The 18279-nt window shown below is 43.5% G+C and overlaps 1 protein-coding gene across 3 annotated transcripts in view; it reads left to right on the top strand.

Annotated features, from left to right (window-relative positions):
• Positions 1–18279, top strand: part of prkcg (protein kinase C, gamma) — a 36647-nt gene that overhangs the window by 4170 nt on the left and 14198 nt on the right. The window contains exons 2-3 of one of the 3 annotated variants that reach the window (XM_074653437.1): positions 12775–12865; positions 13838–14072. In XM_074653437.1, coding sequence (XP_074509538.1) covers positions 13843–14072 — 230 coding nt within the window. In that variant the 5' untranslated portion in view covers positions 12775–12865; positions 13838–13842. Of the gene's footprint in view, positions 1–9438; positions 12866–13837; positions 14073–18279 lie in introns of those variants that run through there. The other 2 variants (XM_074653436.1, XM_074653438.1) reach the window with 2 other exon arrangements.

Genomic DNA, 18279 nt, shown 5'->3' with positions numbered 1-18279 from the left:
CTCTCCTGCTATTTCTGAGAAACACACACACACACACACTTTGCTGTGCATGCATATTTAACACACAATGCGTACATCACTCAGCCAATGATCCTCATCTTCCTCTAGCCCTCGCTAAGCTGCAATCTAAAGCATCGCCTCAAGTAGTCCGATCATCCAACACGGGCTTGTGTGGCTTCAAAATGCAAGCCACGCACACACCGTAGCTCTTCTAATTTCTTCAGTCTTTTGTATAAAATTTGGTTCCCAGATTTGGTTAGCGGAGGAAGTTAAGCACATTCACTGTTCTGCCTGTTTTGAGCCGTCTGTCTCTTGAGTTTGCCGTATAGTCCTGCACTCTGCTTTGCACTGTCCTGCCCGTTCTGATCCATCAATTCCCGTTTAGAGTAGTCGGGTTCAATTTGTTTTACTTCGCCGACTTGCTCCTCTTTTGATTTACCTTGTTGTCCTTATCTGCTTTGATTTATCAGATTTACTGTACTGTCTGGGTCAGATTGTATGTGTTGAACAGTCCAGTCCAGCCTAGTGCAGTGTGCTCCAGGCCGGTGTAGTGCCTGAGTTTGTAAGAGATCCTGGTGCAGCCTCAAGCTCGTCCCCTCTCTCTATATTGGCCCGTTACCTGGGAAGCAATACGTGTGGTGCTCCAGAATTCAAACAGGGTCTTCATTGGCTGTATCGGCCATGAATTATATCAAGGAAACACAGGAGTGCCACACGTTGTACTCACCAGGTCTAGGGTCCGCATGTTGCACCATGAAAAAGCTCATCCCACCACAGTGACAGGGCACATATACCCACAGAAACCAGTGTGTGTGTGTGTGTTTTCAGCATTGTACAAGGCCCAGTTCTGCTCTAGTAACCTCGCCGACACTACAGGCCTACTTATGGGTTGCTAAGGCGGGTTGCTAGTAGGGTGATGTTGCTCCTAGCCCAGACTGGTCTGGTCTATGCCCTAATTTAAATGTGTTAGTTAATTTGACATTGTCTGTCTGGGGTGGGGCTGGAGGGTCAGTGCTGCACTTACTTCCTGAGAATTGCTTCATAAAATATGATTCTCTTTAATTAATGCCAGTGGTGCTGTGTTTCCTTCCAATTCTTTTTGTCACAAATGCGATTATAAATAAGGGGCTTTGAGATTGTGTTTGTGCCGTGCGGGCTTGTGTGTGTGTGTGTGTGTGTGTGTGTGTGTGTGTGTGTGTGTTTTCTCTCGTGATAGTATTTTCCATACAAGCTATTACCCAGTCAGAACTCCTTCAAAGTAAATTTATGGAGAGCTCAAAGAGTAGTTTCTTTGGCATTCTGACAGGCAGTCCTCTGCCAGAGTGTGTGTGTGCGGTGTGTGTGTGTGTGTGTGTGTGTGTGTGTGTGTGTATGTGTGTGTGCATGCTTGCATATATTTCTCAGAGGTTTCTTGGTTCTCGTCAGACTTTTTGCTTTGATCTGGCCAGAGCTGACCTAACATAATCCACTTCTTTCACCCTCAAAGAGAGCAACACTCCTAACACTCTGCCTCAACTCTCAACCTCAGTCAGAGCCACCTGACCAGCTCTGTTTCTACTACAGCAAACAGATGTTTCTGCTGATCAGAACAGAATTTTAAACAGACCTGACCCTGATGCAGCTTTCTGGGAATTCATCCATAGACCTGGGTTGAATGATATTTGCATTTATAGCCTATAGGCTTTTTGTGTTTGTTTTGGAGTCAAATAGAGTGGCAAACAAAGAAAGATAAGTGAAACTAAATTCGAAATAGTTTTAGCTTTCAGATGATTAGAGTGTTATCAGGCAATTAAATATGCATTATCAGTCGCTATAAGCACCATAGATATGTCAATAGGGGCCCACTACACCCAATAGTAGGTTTTATCATCTATTCACATGGTAGATCACCGAAAGAAGGTCTAAAAGAAGACGACAGCGACCTTAAGCGACCATAGTAATCATAACAGGAGCAGAAGTGGAAGTCTAGCATAGACAGTGTGAAACTCCATGTGAGGTGGAGGTTGGGGGTGATGGATGGGACAACATGTAGTTGTCTTTGTGTTCACAAGCGTTAAGTTTCGCGTTCACTTTTGAAACGTAGTTATTTTAAAGGTCAGTGTGTAGGATCTGACGGTATCTAGCGGTGAGGTCGCAGATTACAACCAACTGAAGTCTCTCCTGTGTGTCAAGCGTGTAGGAGAGCTACGGTGGCCGACGCGAAGACACGAATGGCCCTCTCTAGAGCCAGTTGTCAGAGTAGCGTAGGTCATTTGGAGCAGAGCCAGCGTATGTGTGTACTAGAGAAGTGAGTGGTGAAGCAAGAGAGAGAGAGGGTGGCGGTGACGGGAGCGAGTAACGTCATGCAAGTAAAGTTAACCGTGTTTGGTTTGTCCGTTCTCGGCTACTGTAAAAACATGGTGGTGCAATGCGGCGGACTCCATGAGGAGGACCCGCTCCCTATGTAGATATAAACGGCTCTTTCAAGGTAACAAAAACACAACGATTCTTATTATCAGGTGATTATACACTAAAGGAAATGTAATTATTGATGTTATATTCCTGTTCTGACAATAGATCCCCCTAATTGTTACACGCTGTTCCTTTAAGCCAAAACACAATGTTTTCCCTAAACTTAACTAAGTGGATTTGTTGCCTAAACCTCAAGAAGTCTTAGTTTTGTTGCCTAAACCTAAAGAAGCCTTTTGTTTGTGTTCAAAACGTAATGTTTCATGCAGTTTTACAACGTGTTGCTTTTAAGTTTCGCTTTCACGTTCAAAACGTATAGGGGTTTAACGATACGTTTTTACAACGATACGATACAATTTTGATTACCATGGCTCCGATACGAGGGCTGCACGGTGGTGCAGTGGTTAGCACTGGCGCCTCACAGCTAGAGGGTTGTAGGTTCGAATCCGGCTTGGGACCCTTCTGTGTGGAGTTTGCATGTTCTCCCCGTGTTAGCGTGGGTTTTCTCCGGGTACTCCGGTTTCCTCCCACAGTCCAAAGACATGCAGGTTAGGTTAATTGTGGACTCTAAATTGCCCGTGAGTGTGAGCGTGAATGGTTGTCTGTCTCTATGTGTCAGCCCTGCGATGGACTGACCTGTCCAGGGTGTACCCTGCCTTCGCCCAATGTCGGCTGGGATCGGCTCCAGCCCCCCCGCGACCCCTAACGGGATAAGCGGTTGCAGATGGATGGATGGATGGCTCCGATACGATTCAAGGACGATATTTGGCTCATCTAGAGCGATACGATACGATTCAATGATTTGAAATCGATACAGTATCTTTTTTTTTGCCAAAAATTCAATCAATGTGACTGTGAAATAAATAGCTGGATACTGGACAGTACAGGTCAGGGATAAATTAATTATGGATATAAACAAGTAAACAATGATTAATGTCAAACACATACACCTACATACACAAATAATAAAAAGTGCAACTGCGGGACCTGCTGATTCAGTTCTCAAGATACAAGGCAGTGAAATATTTAACAAAAATTATAATAAACCAACTTCTATTAAAGTTAAATGAACAGTGATTTAACCTGCTGCTTCTGTCCTCATTTTCAATATAAACGGAGCAATAATACAGAGATGAACTTATAGTGATCAAACAGCTTGGGACATTAATCATTCCTATACAAACCCTGTTTAAATAATTTGCTTATAGTAATCAGGTAGTCCACCTAAAGGGTTCATTTGGGGTCTTTTCATACATACGGGAAACATACGGGAAAACATTTTAAAACTATGTTAGACTAACGTTAGTTGAATTTCTGTTTAGTTTTTTACTTTACTCCTGTGATAATTTGCCTCGCGGACCGTCTGCTGTCCGGCTAGATACGTGAGGCTGATGCTGCGGGCACATTGATGACGGGGAAAGGAAAGTAATTTTCTCTGAATGAAAAAACGAAGCCGCCCTCATCAAGTGCCGACTCATCAACTCTGCCGACCGGCTCCTCTACCGGGTGACAGAGCGAGGAGTCTAGTGCGCCGTTCGTTTGCATGCACGCCATGGATGCACGCCATGGATGCGCGCTCGTGCTGCAGAGGGCAGAGCTGGCAAGCTGGCGCATGTCTGGAGAGTGAACCGGAGTAACGTTTAACATGTCTTTACTAATAAAAGTACTAAAAAACACTTTCATATAACGTTTGTTATCCTTATATACAGTACAATGTGCAAATCCTTAGTATCGATACAATCGATTTTTGCGTTTCAAATCGATTTTATATCGATATACGTCTCCTGTGAAGGACAACTTACCTACCGATGTAGTTGGATCGTAGGAATATAAATCGATATATCGATGTAGTAGATGAATCGTTACACCCCTAACAATGTAGTAGGTGTAGTAGGCCCCTACTGACCCATATCTATGGTGCTTATGGCGACCGCTGACGCCTAGTTTTGAATTTATTCACAAATACGACTCTTTAAAAAAAATGCTGCTCAACCGAGCATGACAAAACGTCTAAACAGTACCTGACACATGATATTCTGATATTCTGTTGATGGGGGATATTAAATATGTTTTGTTCTGCTTCCTGTGCGCCTGCGATCTGCTAATTAGCCATGCTTTGTCAGTGTGATGGGCTAATGGCTAATTGCATTGTGAGGCCTCTGTGTGTACATGCAGTAATGACTTAACGCTCTAATAAGATTGAGTTACAAGCAGTTGGATCATGGTGTCCCCAAACACTGATCTGAGGTCAGTGTTATGCTTTTCTCTCTAATGGCTATGACGGCAGAGTGGTGGGGATAAACTGATCCTTGATCAGCTCCCATGTGGGATTTCCATCACTTGCTTAGTGTGCTGTCATTTATCTTCGAGCCGGGCACAGTGATGTATTTTCTTTTGAGCTTTTTTATGCATATAAAATGCAGGAATACAATTTTTATTTGATTAAATATACATTATATTTAGTGCTTGCTGCTCAACGATGCTTTTATCTTGAAGTTGTAAAATATGCATGGTCTGGATTGGTCAGTTGATAAATCTCTGCACCCAACACAGCTATCTATCTCTGTTCAACTCCATTCTTTCACCCTCCATCTCCCTTCTCCTAAAAGCACCTCCCAGTCCTCAGTCACTTCTTAATGGTCACACACACACACACACACACACACACACACACACACACACACACACACACACACACACACACACACACACACACACGCACCCAGTACAGTGACTTATGAACGGTGTGTGGGAAATTAATGGAAGGAGTGTGCCGCGTCCCCGCTGAGGTGCAGCAGATTGATCCTGTACTGATCTGCCACCGGGTCCCTGGGGGATTTGCAACGCATGTCTGTGGTGCAGGGCTTAACTCTTTCTCTCACTCTCTTCCTGTCTTTGTCTCTCTCTCTCGCAACACCGGCGTCGTCTCTTGCTATGCGGTGCAGTGGCCCTTGCGCTCCTGCACCTCTCGCCCTCCATCTCTCTCAGTATTCTGCCAATAACAGGTTCCCCTTCGTCTCTCTGTTTTGATTCTCTTTCAATTCTATTTCCCCTGACTGACTCTGTCATTTCATTTATTCTCTGCTCTACTCTATCTCTGGTTATCCCTTTCTTAAAATCATTCTGTCCTCCCTGTGGATTTGCCTTTCTACTGCATTTTATTGATAAATTCTCTCCTGTTTCTTTCGCTACTCTCTTGCTTCTTACATACAGTATGATACATGTATGTTTTAAGAAATATATCTACTGAAGTCTATATCAATCTGCACACACTGTACTCGCACACGTACAGTACATGTGGAAGGGGAGTGCTGTTTCCCTTTCATCATGTGTGCAGCGCCGCAGGGTTCTACAACCCATCGGCTTGATCTGTGAAGTTGGAAAAAAAAACACCCGAGCACCCTTTCATCTCGTGCTTCCCCCCCCCCGTCCCAGCCCCACAGCCAATCGCTCCATGCCGCCATTTTCATATGAGCCACACTGACTGGACTACGACGAGGGACAAATGAGCTAACTGACCCACAGCTAATACCGCACTGTTTGCCTCGTCTGTGTGTTTGTGTGTATGTGAGAGAGATTATGTGCACAAACGTGTGTCTTTTGTTTCCGTTGCATGTGCGTCTGCTTGTTTGTATGTTAGCATGTTTGCATGTGTTTTATCATTCCAGGCAGTAGCCGTTGTGACAATCTGTGGCTGTTCGATTTGTTGAAATGGTAATGAACACAGAGTGTGTTTATACAATAATGCAAATACCATTTTTCATGCAAATCCATCCACTTAATGTGGTTCACCGGGATCTCTGTGGATGTTTAAACTCAAGCTATTATACACACTGAAGCAGCTTGTATTTCTTGTTGTCATACTGCACCACGCTCATGCTGAAACTGCTCCATCTTGCCAGTAAATACTTTTTAGATTATCTAAAAAAAAGTGGTACTACAGATGTAACTAAGAATTATTGTCATTATTGTTTAATTGTATGAATATTTTGTAGATTAGAAGTTCTAAATTTGAGCATTAGTAAAGCACCGTTAGCTCAAAGCCGTGGCTCGCCTTCGCCATGTTGCGAGCCGTTGAGAGGCAATATAAAAGCTCCCAATCTCGTATTCAGCACCTTTAAGTATTTGTTTGTTTCTATTGTCACAGAGTAGAAAGTAAAAAGAATTAATAGCTTTGTGTGCTAACAGTCCTAAAGATAGAACTGTAACATCAACAGAAACACGACTCTGCTGCGGCCAATAAGTTTGAAGACATATTACCACCACATCTAGGACACAATAATTATTCATACTACATCCTTGTGTGTGTGTGTGTGTGTGTGTGTGTGTGTGTGTGTGGGTGCGTGTGTGTGTGTGTGTGTGTGTGTGTGTGTGTGTGTGTGTGTGTGTGTGTGTGTGTGTGTGTGTGCGCGCGTGTGTGTTTGCGTGTGCGTTTGCGCGTGCTTGTAATGCCACCTACCCAAAGGGAATTCATCCTAGAAAACTGGGATGAAGATTAAGATATCCTCAGACTTTACCTTGTTCTCCCCTCGCCTCATTATCCAATCGCCCCTCTCACCCTGAGTCTCCTGCCCTCCTGCTTTCATCCTTCCCCCCTGAGCACATTTTGTTCACAACCTTCTCTTCCTCCCTGCAGCAGTAACAACGGTTTTGCAGCCTACAGCTGAGGCTTTGAGTTCTTGTTAGTGTTTTGCACCTACTGTGAATAGTAATACGTTTCGGCTCACATGCCTGTTTTTGCTCATCATATTAGTAGATGATCTATCGGCTTGGCCACGCTCCCAAACTCATTATACTCAAAGCCTCGACCTTGGTAGAGAGGGGATCTGCCAAACACAAATATTTAATTCTTCTAGGTATAAACTAATGAATGGACGGATAAAACCAAATTCTGCTGATATGTAAATAGAAAGAAAAATAAACTAAATCATGAAATATTGATATCGTACTTTAAAGCGAATATAATCAATATTTTTATATTTATAATGGATCACATGAACTTGAACCCACAGAGAGTTATCACCCTCCTGCCGTTTCGTCAGCTCTATGGAGCGTTTTAGTGTCTTTCAGCCAATTTGGGTTTCACGGCCTGCGACTTAACTGTTCTGATTCACTCTCACCACTCTAATAGCATTGTTTACGGTTGCAGCTGGCAGCAGTTTTCTGTGAAAAAGACTCGCTGTACGCTACCTGCTCAGCGCCAAACAAAACACAGAAACAGTTAGCAACTAGCTGGTGAACATATTGGAGCATTTAAAGAGACAGATATTTCCCTCAGGAGTTTGTGTAGACAAAAGCAGATATAAAAGGAAAGTCAATATTGTACTTGAATTCATCAGGTGGCCAGAAACACAAGTCTAAATGAATGACAATGTTCCTCAGTTACTGTCAGATAGGCAAATAGGCAACTATTATTATGTATTACCTCAGTTAACATTGTAAACATGAGTTTATGGTCTCAATCTCTAGTTTTACATCTTCATTAGGTGTTTAGGTGTTCATTTAGTAAATTATGGCCCCATTTAGAGTCAAATAGACCATTGAGCAGGGTGTGTTTTAGGGCGTGGCTACCTTGTGATTGACAGGCCGCTACCACGGCGTTGTCCGGTCTGAGAGTTGTCCGTATTTTTGTCCTACAACTTTAACCGTTACACAGTGTGTTTTCAGTTCATGAAATTTAATTGAAACATTTTTGATCGCCTAAAAGTGTCTTATTCAGCATTCAGATGTACTTAGCTCCACCCTCTTGTGTCACTTCTGGTTGCAAATAGCCAAGATGGCGAAAGCAAAAATGCCGAACTCAAGGCTTCAAAACGGCAGCCCGCAAACCAATGGGTGACGTCACGGTGGCTATGTCCACTTCTTATATACAGTCTGTTGGTGCCTTCAAATGAAACTCTGAGCTTTCAGAAACTTTCCCCTTCGGGGTCGTGAATACCACAAGAGGGGGGCGTTCATATTGACTCTTCTCATGAACACGGTAAACACAACCCCATTTGAAGGCACCACATGCTCATGGGGCAAAATTCTTGACACTAAACTGGCGTAATGTATAATTCAGTCCTCAGACCACTGTCTTAGAGTAGATGTTTGGATATCTCTCCTGAGCCATCCACAAACCAAAATCCGTGACTTTATCCGATAGGTTTGATGTAATGTACACAACTGCCCCTCATTTGTCCGTATGCTTTTCCATTTTAGCAGTATTTGTTGTTGCAATGAGAGACGGGTCAGCAGTAAATATGGAGAGCAGGCTTATTTGCTTCAGCACAGAGAGCTTGTAGGCCATGTTGATAAGCCCTAGTCGCCTGCCAAATGTCTCATCTGACTGGCGTGGAGGTTTGCTGCTCTCTTCCAAAAACACGGCAGACCACTCTTCATTAAAAAAGCAAATAGAAGCGCACCCCAACAGAAAACCAATACAAGCAAACGGAGCCAATTGGTTCTGAAGAGACAAATTTAACAGGCAGATATGATTACCTCAGACACCACTTCTCCCCCGATTCCACAAACAACAGTTAGGCAAGTCAATTTGCCTTAATTTCATTGGAGGAGAAAGAAAGCCAGCCAGGTTGAAGCCGGTGCTTGATGCGAGCGAGCGCTCGTTAGACGATAATGGATGCGTGTAATTGGTGAAGTGCTGATTGCTCCCCCAAAAAAGATTCCATCGGAGGAGGATTTTCTGTTTCATTAAGCCATGGTCAGAAATAATAAGATAGCCATCTGCAGACTGAGAGAGAATAAGAGAGGGGGGCTGGGGTATGTGGAAAGAGCTCATGATCAGAAATGGTGGCTTCCAGTACTAGTAGTGATTATTGTAAAGATGAAGAGACAGATTGTGGTTTTGTGTGTGGTGGGGGGGGGGGGGGGGGGGGCTGTCTTCTTCATTGATCTATCCTCATTTTTTCTGTTGTCATTTATTTTTTATCTCCACTTCTATCTGTGTTTTATAGCCTTTTTCTGCTCTTAATCATGCAGGCCGAATCTGTGTTTTTCATTCTGTCGTTGTGTGTATGTCTTCTCAGTTTACAGCCTTAATGTATCATTGGCTGGCTGCACACCAGCTTCGCTTTTATGGCCCTGGATCAAACACAGTAAAGCATGCTCCGATAGGCATGCAAACGCACACTGATACGGACACTTTAGAGCCACAAGTGCTTACTCATCACACCGCATGGAGGGGAAGCATTGTGAGCCGTTTATGTGCTTTGTTTTTCAATGCGCTGATTACTGAGGAGTGCATGGTCTACAAGCTCATATTCTCTCTCTCTCTCTCTCTCTCTCTCTCTACGTGAGGACATCTTCCTCATTTATTTGTGACAACAGAACAAGAACATGACTCATCCAAGATAAGAGCGATGAAGAGGGGGAGTCTTATGGGCCAGAAAATGAAGACGTTAATGGCAGTTCTATAGAGAGAAGGTCTGGTGACGGTCTGTGTGAAGGAGAGCCCCCTATCATTTCCAATCAGCTGCTGATTCTGCATGACTAATGCTGAAATGACATCTATCACTGTCAGATAGGGCATGTTCACACCGTTTTTTTTTCAACACATACAGTAATAATGACAGCGTCCAACACACACACTTCTGCACGCTAGCTCACTCTTATCTTGCTGGCTGACACCATTTTGCTCTCTAACAATCTTGCTAATTATAATTGTTAATTAATTCTCTGCCAGTGTCCTCATCAGGAGACTAATAACCTACATTTCCATTAATTAGACCTTCAACCCTGCGCTCCCTCTCTCAGTCTCTCCGTCCCTCTCCAATCCACCCCTTCGTCCTGCCTGCATCCCTGCTCCCGCCTGCTGCTCTCTTCTCCCAAGATTGTCCATATAGACCACGTGCGCACATGGAGTGTGATTAATCATGTGTGTGTGTGTGTGTGTGTGTGTGTGTGTGTGTGTGTGTGTGTGTGTGTGTGTGTGTGTGTGTGTGTGCACTTGTATTGCTCACATTGTGGAGACAAACGTTTGTTCACACAGCGACTTTACAGGGACTCAACTACCCAATGGGTACAAAAATATGGTCACCACAAGGGAAGCCAAGCCGTTGAGTTTTAGGGTTGAAGGGACTGAAATACGCTTTTTCACTTTCTTGATGTGAGTTAGATGAGATGATTGATATCAATGGGAAGCTGAAGCCAGTAGTTGGTTAGCTTATCTTAGCATAAAGACTACAAATAGCTAGGGCAGCCCCCTCTTAGTGATCTATTCGGACATTTTGGTCTTAGTCGACTAATGCTGTGTTCACACTACGAGCGACACAACAACATTCTACATGTAATTTTCAATGGAAGCCGGTGACATGAAGCTACAAACTGACTCCCGACACGTGACGTGCTACATATATAGTTGAGCTGAACTCTTTTTCAGCGCTCCAATGACGCAGTGAAGCGTCAACCAAGCTTATGTTTTTGTTTCACCCTGTTCCGTTCCATCTAAAAAAAAAAAAATGCCGTTAGCCAGTCCCCAGTGCTATAAACAACATAACCATGTCAATGAGCGCTTGAGCAACATTTCAACGGCGACTCACCGGCAATGTAGCAGGCCAGTGCTTTTGTCGCTCGTAGTGTGAATGTAGCATTTCTTTAGTCGATTAGTCGTTTCTCATGCTTTTTTCATACTGAATGACTTATTTCCAAAAACCTTATGAGCACATCTCTGGTAAACACAAGATTTAAAGCGGTGCTTTTGTGTGTTGATTAAATCAACTAATCAATTAGTCAACAACATTTTATGAGTGTTAGTCGACTAAGATCTTCTTTGGTCGAGGACAGCCCTACAATTAGCAATCCTGGCTCTTTCCAAAGGTAAAAAACAATCTACCTACTGGCACCCCTAAAGCTCACTAATTAACACGTTATAGTAGTCCAAGTCTCTGGTGGTTGCCTGGCAACTGGTCCCGGCCAAGAAATAGTCTGGCACGTAACCCCCATGAAAAACAGCAAACTGTTGTTTGTACACTTTGATTTTTTGGAAGGATTAAACAAACAAGATATAACATGATAATCTGTGAGCCGGTTGGCATTTTTGTCACATTCTCACAGAGCCAGGCTAGCTGTTTCCCCCTGTTTCCAGTGTTTATGCTAAGCTAAGCTAACCAGCGTGTGCTCTAGCTACAGATGCCGGCTACAGACATGAACGTGGTATCTATCTTCTCATCTAACTACTCTTGGCAAGGAAGCAAATAATTGAATCGGCCAAAATGTTGAACTATTCATTTAAGGCTTGGTTTGTGTTTCATTAATGAATGTAAGTCAATACAAAACAAGTTTCTGTGTGTGTGTGTGTGTGTGTGTGTGTGTGTGTGTGTACGTGTGTGTGTTTGTGTGTGTGTGTGTGTGTGTGTCCTTGACGGTATGGAGGCAATCAATGGACAAACAGCCCCTCTCTCTTGGAAACTACTCTTCCCATCAGGCTTAGCTGACCTGGTTTCAGTGCACAGTGGTGCAGTATTGTTATCATGTCACCACTTGCTCTGATCTCAGAACACATTTCAGATGCGGTGAACATGCTGTTAACCGCGCTGTTGCAGAAAAGATTAACAGGGTTGTTTATTTCACAGGCCTGTTGATCCTTCAGTCATCTGGATCTGCTGCAAACTCCATGACTTTTAACTGTTTCTGTCCTGTTTTAGCTGTGATTAACTAGCCATTTCTCAAGCTCTTCACCTCTGAGGCTCTCTGCTCTTTTCTTCCAGACTCTCTCTCTCTCTCTCTCTCTCTCTCTCTCTCTCTCTCTCTCCTCTTCCTTTCCTCCCTCCGTCTGGCTCTAGAGGAAGTGAGAGACAGTTGGCGCTTGCTTGTCCATACTGTATTGGCGGTGGCAAAATGGCAGCGTCTGTCTCATCCGTCCTCCTTCCTCTACCTCCCTCACCCTCTCCTGAGAGAAGTAACCCAGATTTCAAAATGAAACGCTGCCTGTTCCCCTCAATCTTCCTTCCTCTCTCTCTCTCTCTCTCTCTCTCCCTTTCTCTCTCTCTCTTTTTCTCTCTCTTCATCTCTCGTCCTCTTCTTAGTAAAAACAGAATCAATCTTGGAAAGAGAATACCACCTCTCTATCTCGTCCTCCTCCTCACCCTGCCTCTGGGTTAACGGATATATACCACTTCACTCTTCTATCTTTGGTTCCTAGAAAGCTTGAATCTCTTGAAGCGCTTGTTGCTTTTTGTTGTAATAGGTTTTCTTTCTTTTTTTAATTTTGGCTGATTCCTTTCTACTTGCGGCAGCACTACTTCTCTTGGTCTTTTCTTCTCGTCTTTCTCTTTTTTTTGTTGAGGTAACCAGCTACAGGTGTGACACCTTATAGCCTTTCTTTTGAAGTGAGCCAAACGAGGAGAAGAAAGGGGGAGAGGAAGAGAAGAAAGCTGTCCTTTTAGTCGAGCCTTTTCATCCAAAATCACCACAAATTCAGGTATTGTGTCTTCGTTATCTTCGCCGTATGGGCCTGCACACATTTTCAGAACATATTTTTCTTCTTGTCATTCATTTACTAATTTCTGAGCACTGTGCCATTTTTCTCACCATTCTCCTCTCTCGCCCTTTTGATTGATTTGCTCCTGCTTCTTTGCTGAAACACCATCATTTCATCACATTGTTTTTTCTGGCAGGGTTTTTTTTTTGCTATGGGCTTATTTATTTATTCATTAAATCTCTGTTGGTGTTTCATTTATCATTTAGTAGTCTTACAGCACGATCTCTCCAGCTAATATTTGCCATTTTGCACTTTTTCCTGCGCATCTCATTCCCTATAGACGTATTATTCCAAACTTTACTTCTAATATGGGACTAATTGCTAATAAGGGCAGGCAGGAAGTGGAGATGGGATACAGGCTCTAATATTGGAGCAGGTGGTGGGGGTGTTGTTGACATGGCAACAGAGGGTACAGTTGACATGACGACTAGGGGATGGGGGTAGTCATAGCTGCCAGAGGGGATGGAGATATAAGGGGTACAGCAAGAGGTAGAGTGGACAGACAGTATGTGGGACACACCGCGAGTCGCTCTAATCGTTTAGCGTCTCAGAGTCTCTTAGGAGAGTTCTGTCTCCGTATGTGAATTAACCTCCATGTCTTCCTCATTACACCTCACTCTTCTCTATCACTCTTGTCGCTTTCCCTGTGCTCCCTCCATCTTCTTCTGCACTTCCTGTCCGTTCTCGATCTTTCTCTCCATCACATCACTCCCCTGCTCCCTACATCCCATGTGCCATTAATACAACTCCTGTCGCTATCATGACCCATTCCATCCCTCCTCCCCGTCCTCACTCCCTCCCCTCCTCCCTCTCCCATGTTCAAGGTCTTTCGCCTGTACAACTCTGTACCCTCCTTACTGACACTCATCATCCCTCTCCCTCCCTCTCTCCTCCTTTTACTGTATCCTCCAGGCATCATGTCGACCCCGGTCTCCCCTTCCCCCTCCCTCTCCCCGTTGACGCTGGCCTCCCCGACTTCGGCGACCTCCCCTCTGCCCTCGCCCCTCTCCCCTCCAGCCAGGGTGCCTGTCTTCCAGAGGAGGGGAGCGCTCAAACACAAGAGGATTGTCGAGGTGAAAGACCACCAGTTCACGGCGCGCTTCTTCAAACAGCCCACCTTCTGCAGCCACTGCACCGACTTCATCTGGTAACACAGACACAAACACACAGCTGCACATTTACACATAAACCTGGCAGTTCATAAGCCGCCTCCTCAGGCATCCCACTACTCCACCTGACTTTCTTTGCACTTCTTCTCTCTGTAGCCAGATCCAGCTGCCAGCTGGAGGAACAGCCTACACTCTGTAGCCACCACACTGACCTGACATGATCAAATAACCTCAGCTCCACACTACAGCCCACACAATACAGGATTTACTTCAGGATCTTCATCACACACATGCAGACACACATATACGCATAAGCAAGATTTAAATTAGGACACAGTTTTTTTTCCAGTATGAATGCTTGCATACAGAGTAACAGTAAATGCAAGGCAGCGTAGGAGGTGTTATCAGATCTTAAAGGGGCGCATTTTAGTACTCACAAGAGACAGATTAAAACAAGAATGGTCAAAACTGACAGAGATATTCTGACTTTTATTCTGTAGTATCAACCAAGCTCCAAAAATGCTGGATCCTGCAATTCCCATAATACAACTCAGTGGCCACTTTAATTAGGTCCCACCATCCTGCCATCGTTAGTGTTATTTTCAGACTTTTGAAAGCTCCTCCAGAGCCACAAAAGACGTAATTGAACTGTTTTAAGAGGTCAAGTCCTCATAAAGAGTAAACTGAACTACCATGCATAAAATCAGCGAAGTGTACCCTTAGTGTAAATAGCACAACATAAAAAAAACTTCATCAGAAAATATTAGAAAGTCTTGCATTCAAAAATGCTCCAAAGTACTCTAAAAGTGCAGATTTTTAATACATATACGTACGTTGAAACATATTAATATGTAGAACAAATTTGAATATTGAATCTGTTTTGCGGTGTTCGATTTTTAATGTGTTTACATGTAAGTAGTATTTAATTGTTGTAGCTGTTCCAGGTGGCGCTTGATCTACAGTAACTATGTTATAAACTGTTGTTTACTCTCGTCCTCAAACTACATATCTCCAAATTTGGCGATTTCGTATTTTTCCGATAAACTGAAGGATTTAGTGTTCCATTATGGGTTTATGAGTTAATGTGTCTTTCTTCTTAAAGGTGCTAAATACGAGATTGAGAGCGTTTCTCCTGCCTCTGCACGGTTCTCAACATGGCGACAGCTGCAAGCAGCTAACGGTGCTAACAGTGAAAACCAAGGCAACACTGCTGACAGAGCTAACAGTGTTAACTTGGGCGGGAACCAGAGGGTGGGTTGCTGCACTTTTGCGTTATCGGCTGTAAAGGTGGATACACCAAATCCGTTGACGTAGGTGAAGTCGATGGATCCTATTCAGTTTCTATGGAAAGCAGGAGATCCGATCACCCGTTGCATGATGGATATGGGTCGACGACATGACTGACCATTCGCTGTATCTGAATTTGCATCATCATGACTCAACCTCAACTTTATGCAAATGAGGTTCATCCATCGCAAGGCTGCAGGCTATCGATACTCAGACCAAACGGTCAAACTAGGCAGCGCTGATCAAATATGAATCAAGATTCTGTTACTGTAATGCCTATTTCTCGCCTCAAAGGTATTCAGAAACATATTGTTGTGTACTGTTTAGCTGTAAAATGAGAAAGTTTGTGCAACGCCAAAGTCAAGCCAAAACCAAGCACCACCCATCGGCAGGAAGAAACCGGACTGTTTTGGGTACCATTTTGGGTTCCGCCACGTCTTTCCGTTTGTTGGCCGAATTTGGTCTATCTCCACCATAACCGCCGCATGAGAGCAGTGCAGTGTGGCAGCTGTTTGCAAGCCAGTGGAGCACGCTCACATGTACTAACATTCACTAAAAGATCTGATTACAACACACACACAGAGGGAGAGTGACTTCATTCTCTGCTCAGGTAGACATTAATCCTCTATATCTTTACATAGCAAGTAGTAGTACATAGTTGTTTGCTGCTATTAATGCCCTGGATATCGTATAAAGCACCTTTAAGCTATATAAACTATTTGATAATGATGGGTTGAATCATGACAAAAATGGAAAACGAGAAAGTTGGAGAAATGCTTTGTCAGGGAACTGAAAAAAAGGGCTGTTTTGTTCATGGAAAGTTGGTGTTTTGGAGAAACACGTTTTTTACAGGAAAGGGATGATGTGTCTTTTGCAAAACCTAATCTGCAAAGTATTTCAAACAAAGAACCGGTGCCTCAAAACTGTACTGAGGTACAGTACTTGAGTAAATGTATGACCTTTGGCATGCAGGCATATGGGTTGTCATGTAAAAAATGTCCATACAGACAACCATGCAGAGAGCTTCTTCTGTCCAGTGAAGCTCTGGCAGTGTGTGTGAGTCATTGTGTGTGTGTGTGGACATATGGTGGTGGTGTATGTCGGATGCAGGGCGGTGCATGTGCCAGCAGCCTCTGGGTAGCTTTGAGGACATTTCTCCTACTGTCTTGGCTGCGGTAGCAGCACTTAGTTCAGGGTGAAAACTCTTCTCCTTCACACAGGATGTCAGAGCAGCCGCTCTCAACCTGGGTGTCGAAGCCTCTGGGGGAGATTGATAGATTAATTAAAGACTAAGACAAGATAGTTATAATTTTGAAATGTAAATAAATGAGTCAGTCAGGCTCTGAAGGGGAATGGGTTACGCCTTGTATGGCTCCCTTCAATTATCAATTAAGTGAAATGGTGTAAAAAAGAAAAAGCGACACTGGTGTCACAGTTCAATGTTTTTGGAGTCAGTAAAAATACTGAAGTCTAACACTGAAAATATCTTAATGAGACCATACAACGGTATACTTCAAACTGATCTAAGGACAGATCCAACCGGCCTTTTTCACAGCAGACATTTTGACTTGTAATAGTAGGAATAGCACAGGTGTTACAAACATTAAAGAGGACCTATTATGCTTATTTTCAGGTGCATACTTGTATTTTGTGTTTTTACTAGAACATGTTCTAAAAAAACGCTTTATTTTTCTCATACCGGCTGTGCTGCAGCACCTCTTTTCACCCTCTGTCTGAAACGCTCTGTTTGAGCTCCTGTCTGTTCTGATTGGTCAGCTGGTCCACTCTGTTGTGATTGGTCACCAAACCAAACTCTTCGGACTCCGCTCTAATTAGCTTTGTTTGAGGGCGTGCCAAACTATCCGCTAGGAATAGTTACTTGGTGATATCACCACGTTACCGAAAAAAGGCGGGACTTGAATCAAGGCATTTCAGGCAGTTCAGGAGCAGTGTTTCTGGGGGGGAGAGCAACTTCGGCTTTGACTTTGTAACTTTGACGTGAACTTTGGACTTTGTAACTTTGCTGACCTTTTACATGCACAAAAAAATATATAACACACCAAAGGAAATGGAAAGAATATAATAGGTCCTCTTTAATATTAATGATGGCTCTGTTCTTATCAAGTGTCCTAGTACGTCATGACAGTGTGACATTGAGCCAACATTAACAATACCAGGACATTAATTTTATGCTGTGACACGTCAATGTGTCTTCAGTGAAAAAAAGCCTATTGTAAAGACAAGTTCCAGGTTTCTCCCTCTTACAAATTATTTTAATTTCTCTTTAATTCATTATTTGTAATTAATACTGAATTAATACTTTACTAGTCCAGAATGTTTTCAAGTCTTCTGCTCAGTTTGTAGAGTTTTCCTGATGGTTTCTAAAGGCAACTTTTTATTTAGTTGTATACGTTTTTTAATGCATCATTAAATTTACAATGCAATGATTTCCTAGTGATATCTGGCCAGCAAGCATCACTGTTGATTCTCGTCAGATCCATCCCTGGTTCTCTGATGCTCTCTGCTGGTCAAAAAGCAGAACTGGCCTCATCTGCTCAGACTGCTGCAGACAGAGACTTCTGTTGAATGCTGATCAAGGATCAGATTACCCTCAGCAACCCCATCTTTAATTATTACTCAGCCAGATGGTGAACTGATTTTAGATCAGTGATTATGGTCAGTTTCCTATGAACCCCTGGGCCTCTCCGGCATGATTGTGGAGGAGCTCTCTGCGGTGTCTCGTTCGCCTGCCTTTCTAATCAAAACTTGATTCACAGCAGGCAAGCCGCTGAGTGGACTCTTTAGTCAATCAATGGCTTTAATTATTCAATTAAAGCTCTAAGGAGACGCTGGAAACTAGCCAACACCGCAGTTCTGGAAACAGGAGAATTGTGTTTGTGTGTGTGTGTGACAATGATTGACATCACTTGACCTGGTCAGCAGTGTGTGGTTAAGAGA

This window comes from Sebastes fasciatus, chromosome 12, assembly GCF_043250625.1.
Source record: "Sebastes fasciatus isolate fSebFas1 chromosome 12, fSebFas1.pri, whole genome shotgun sequence".
NCBI lineage: Eukaryota > Metazoa > Chordata > Actinopteri > Perciformes > Sebastidae > Sebastes > Sebastes fasciatus.
Note: the sequence above shows the minus strand (reverse complement) of the source record. Positions and strands in the feature narration are given on the sequence as shown.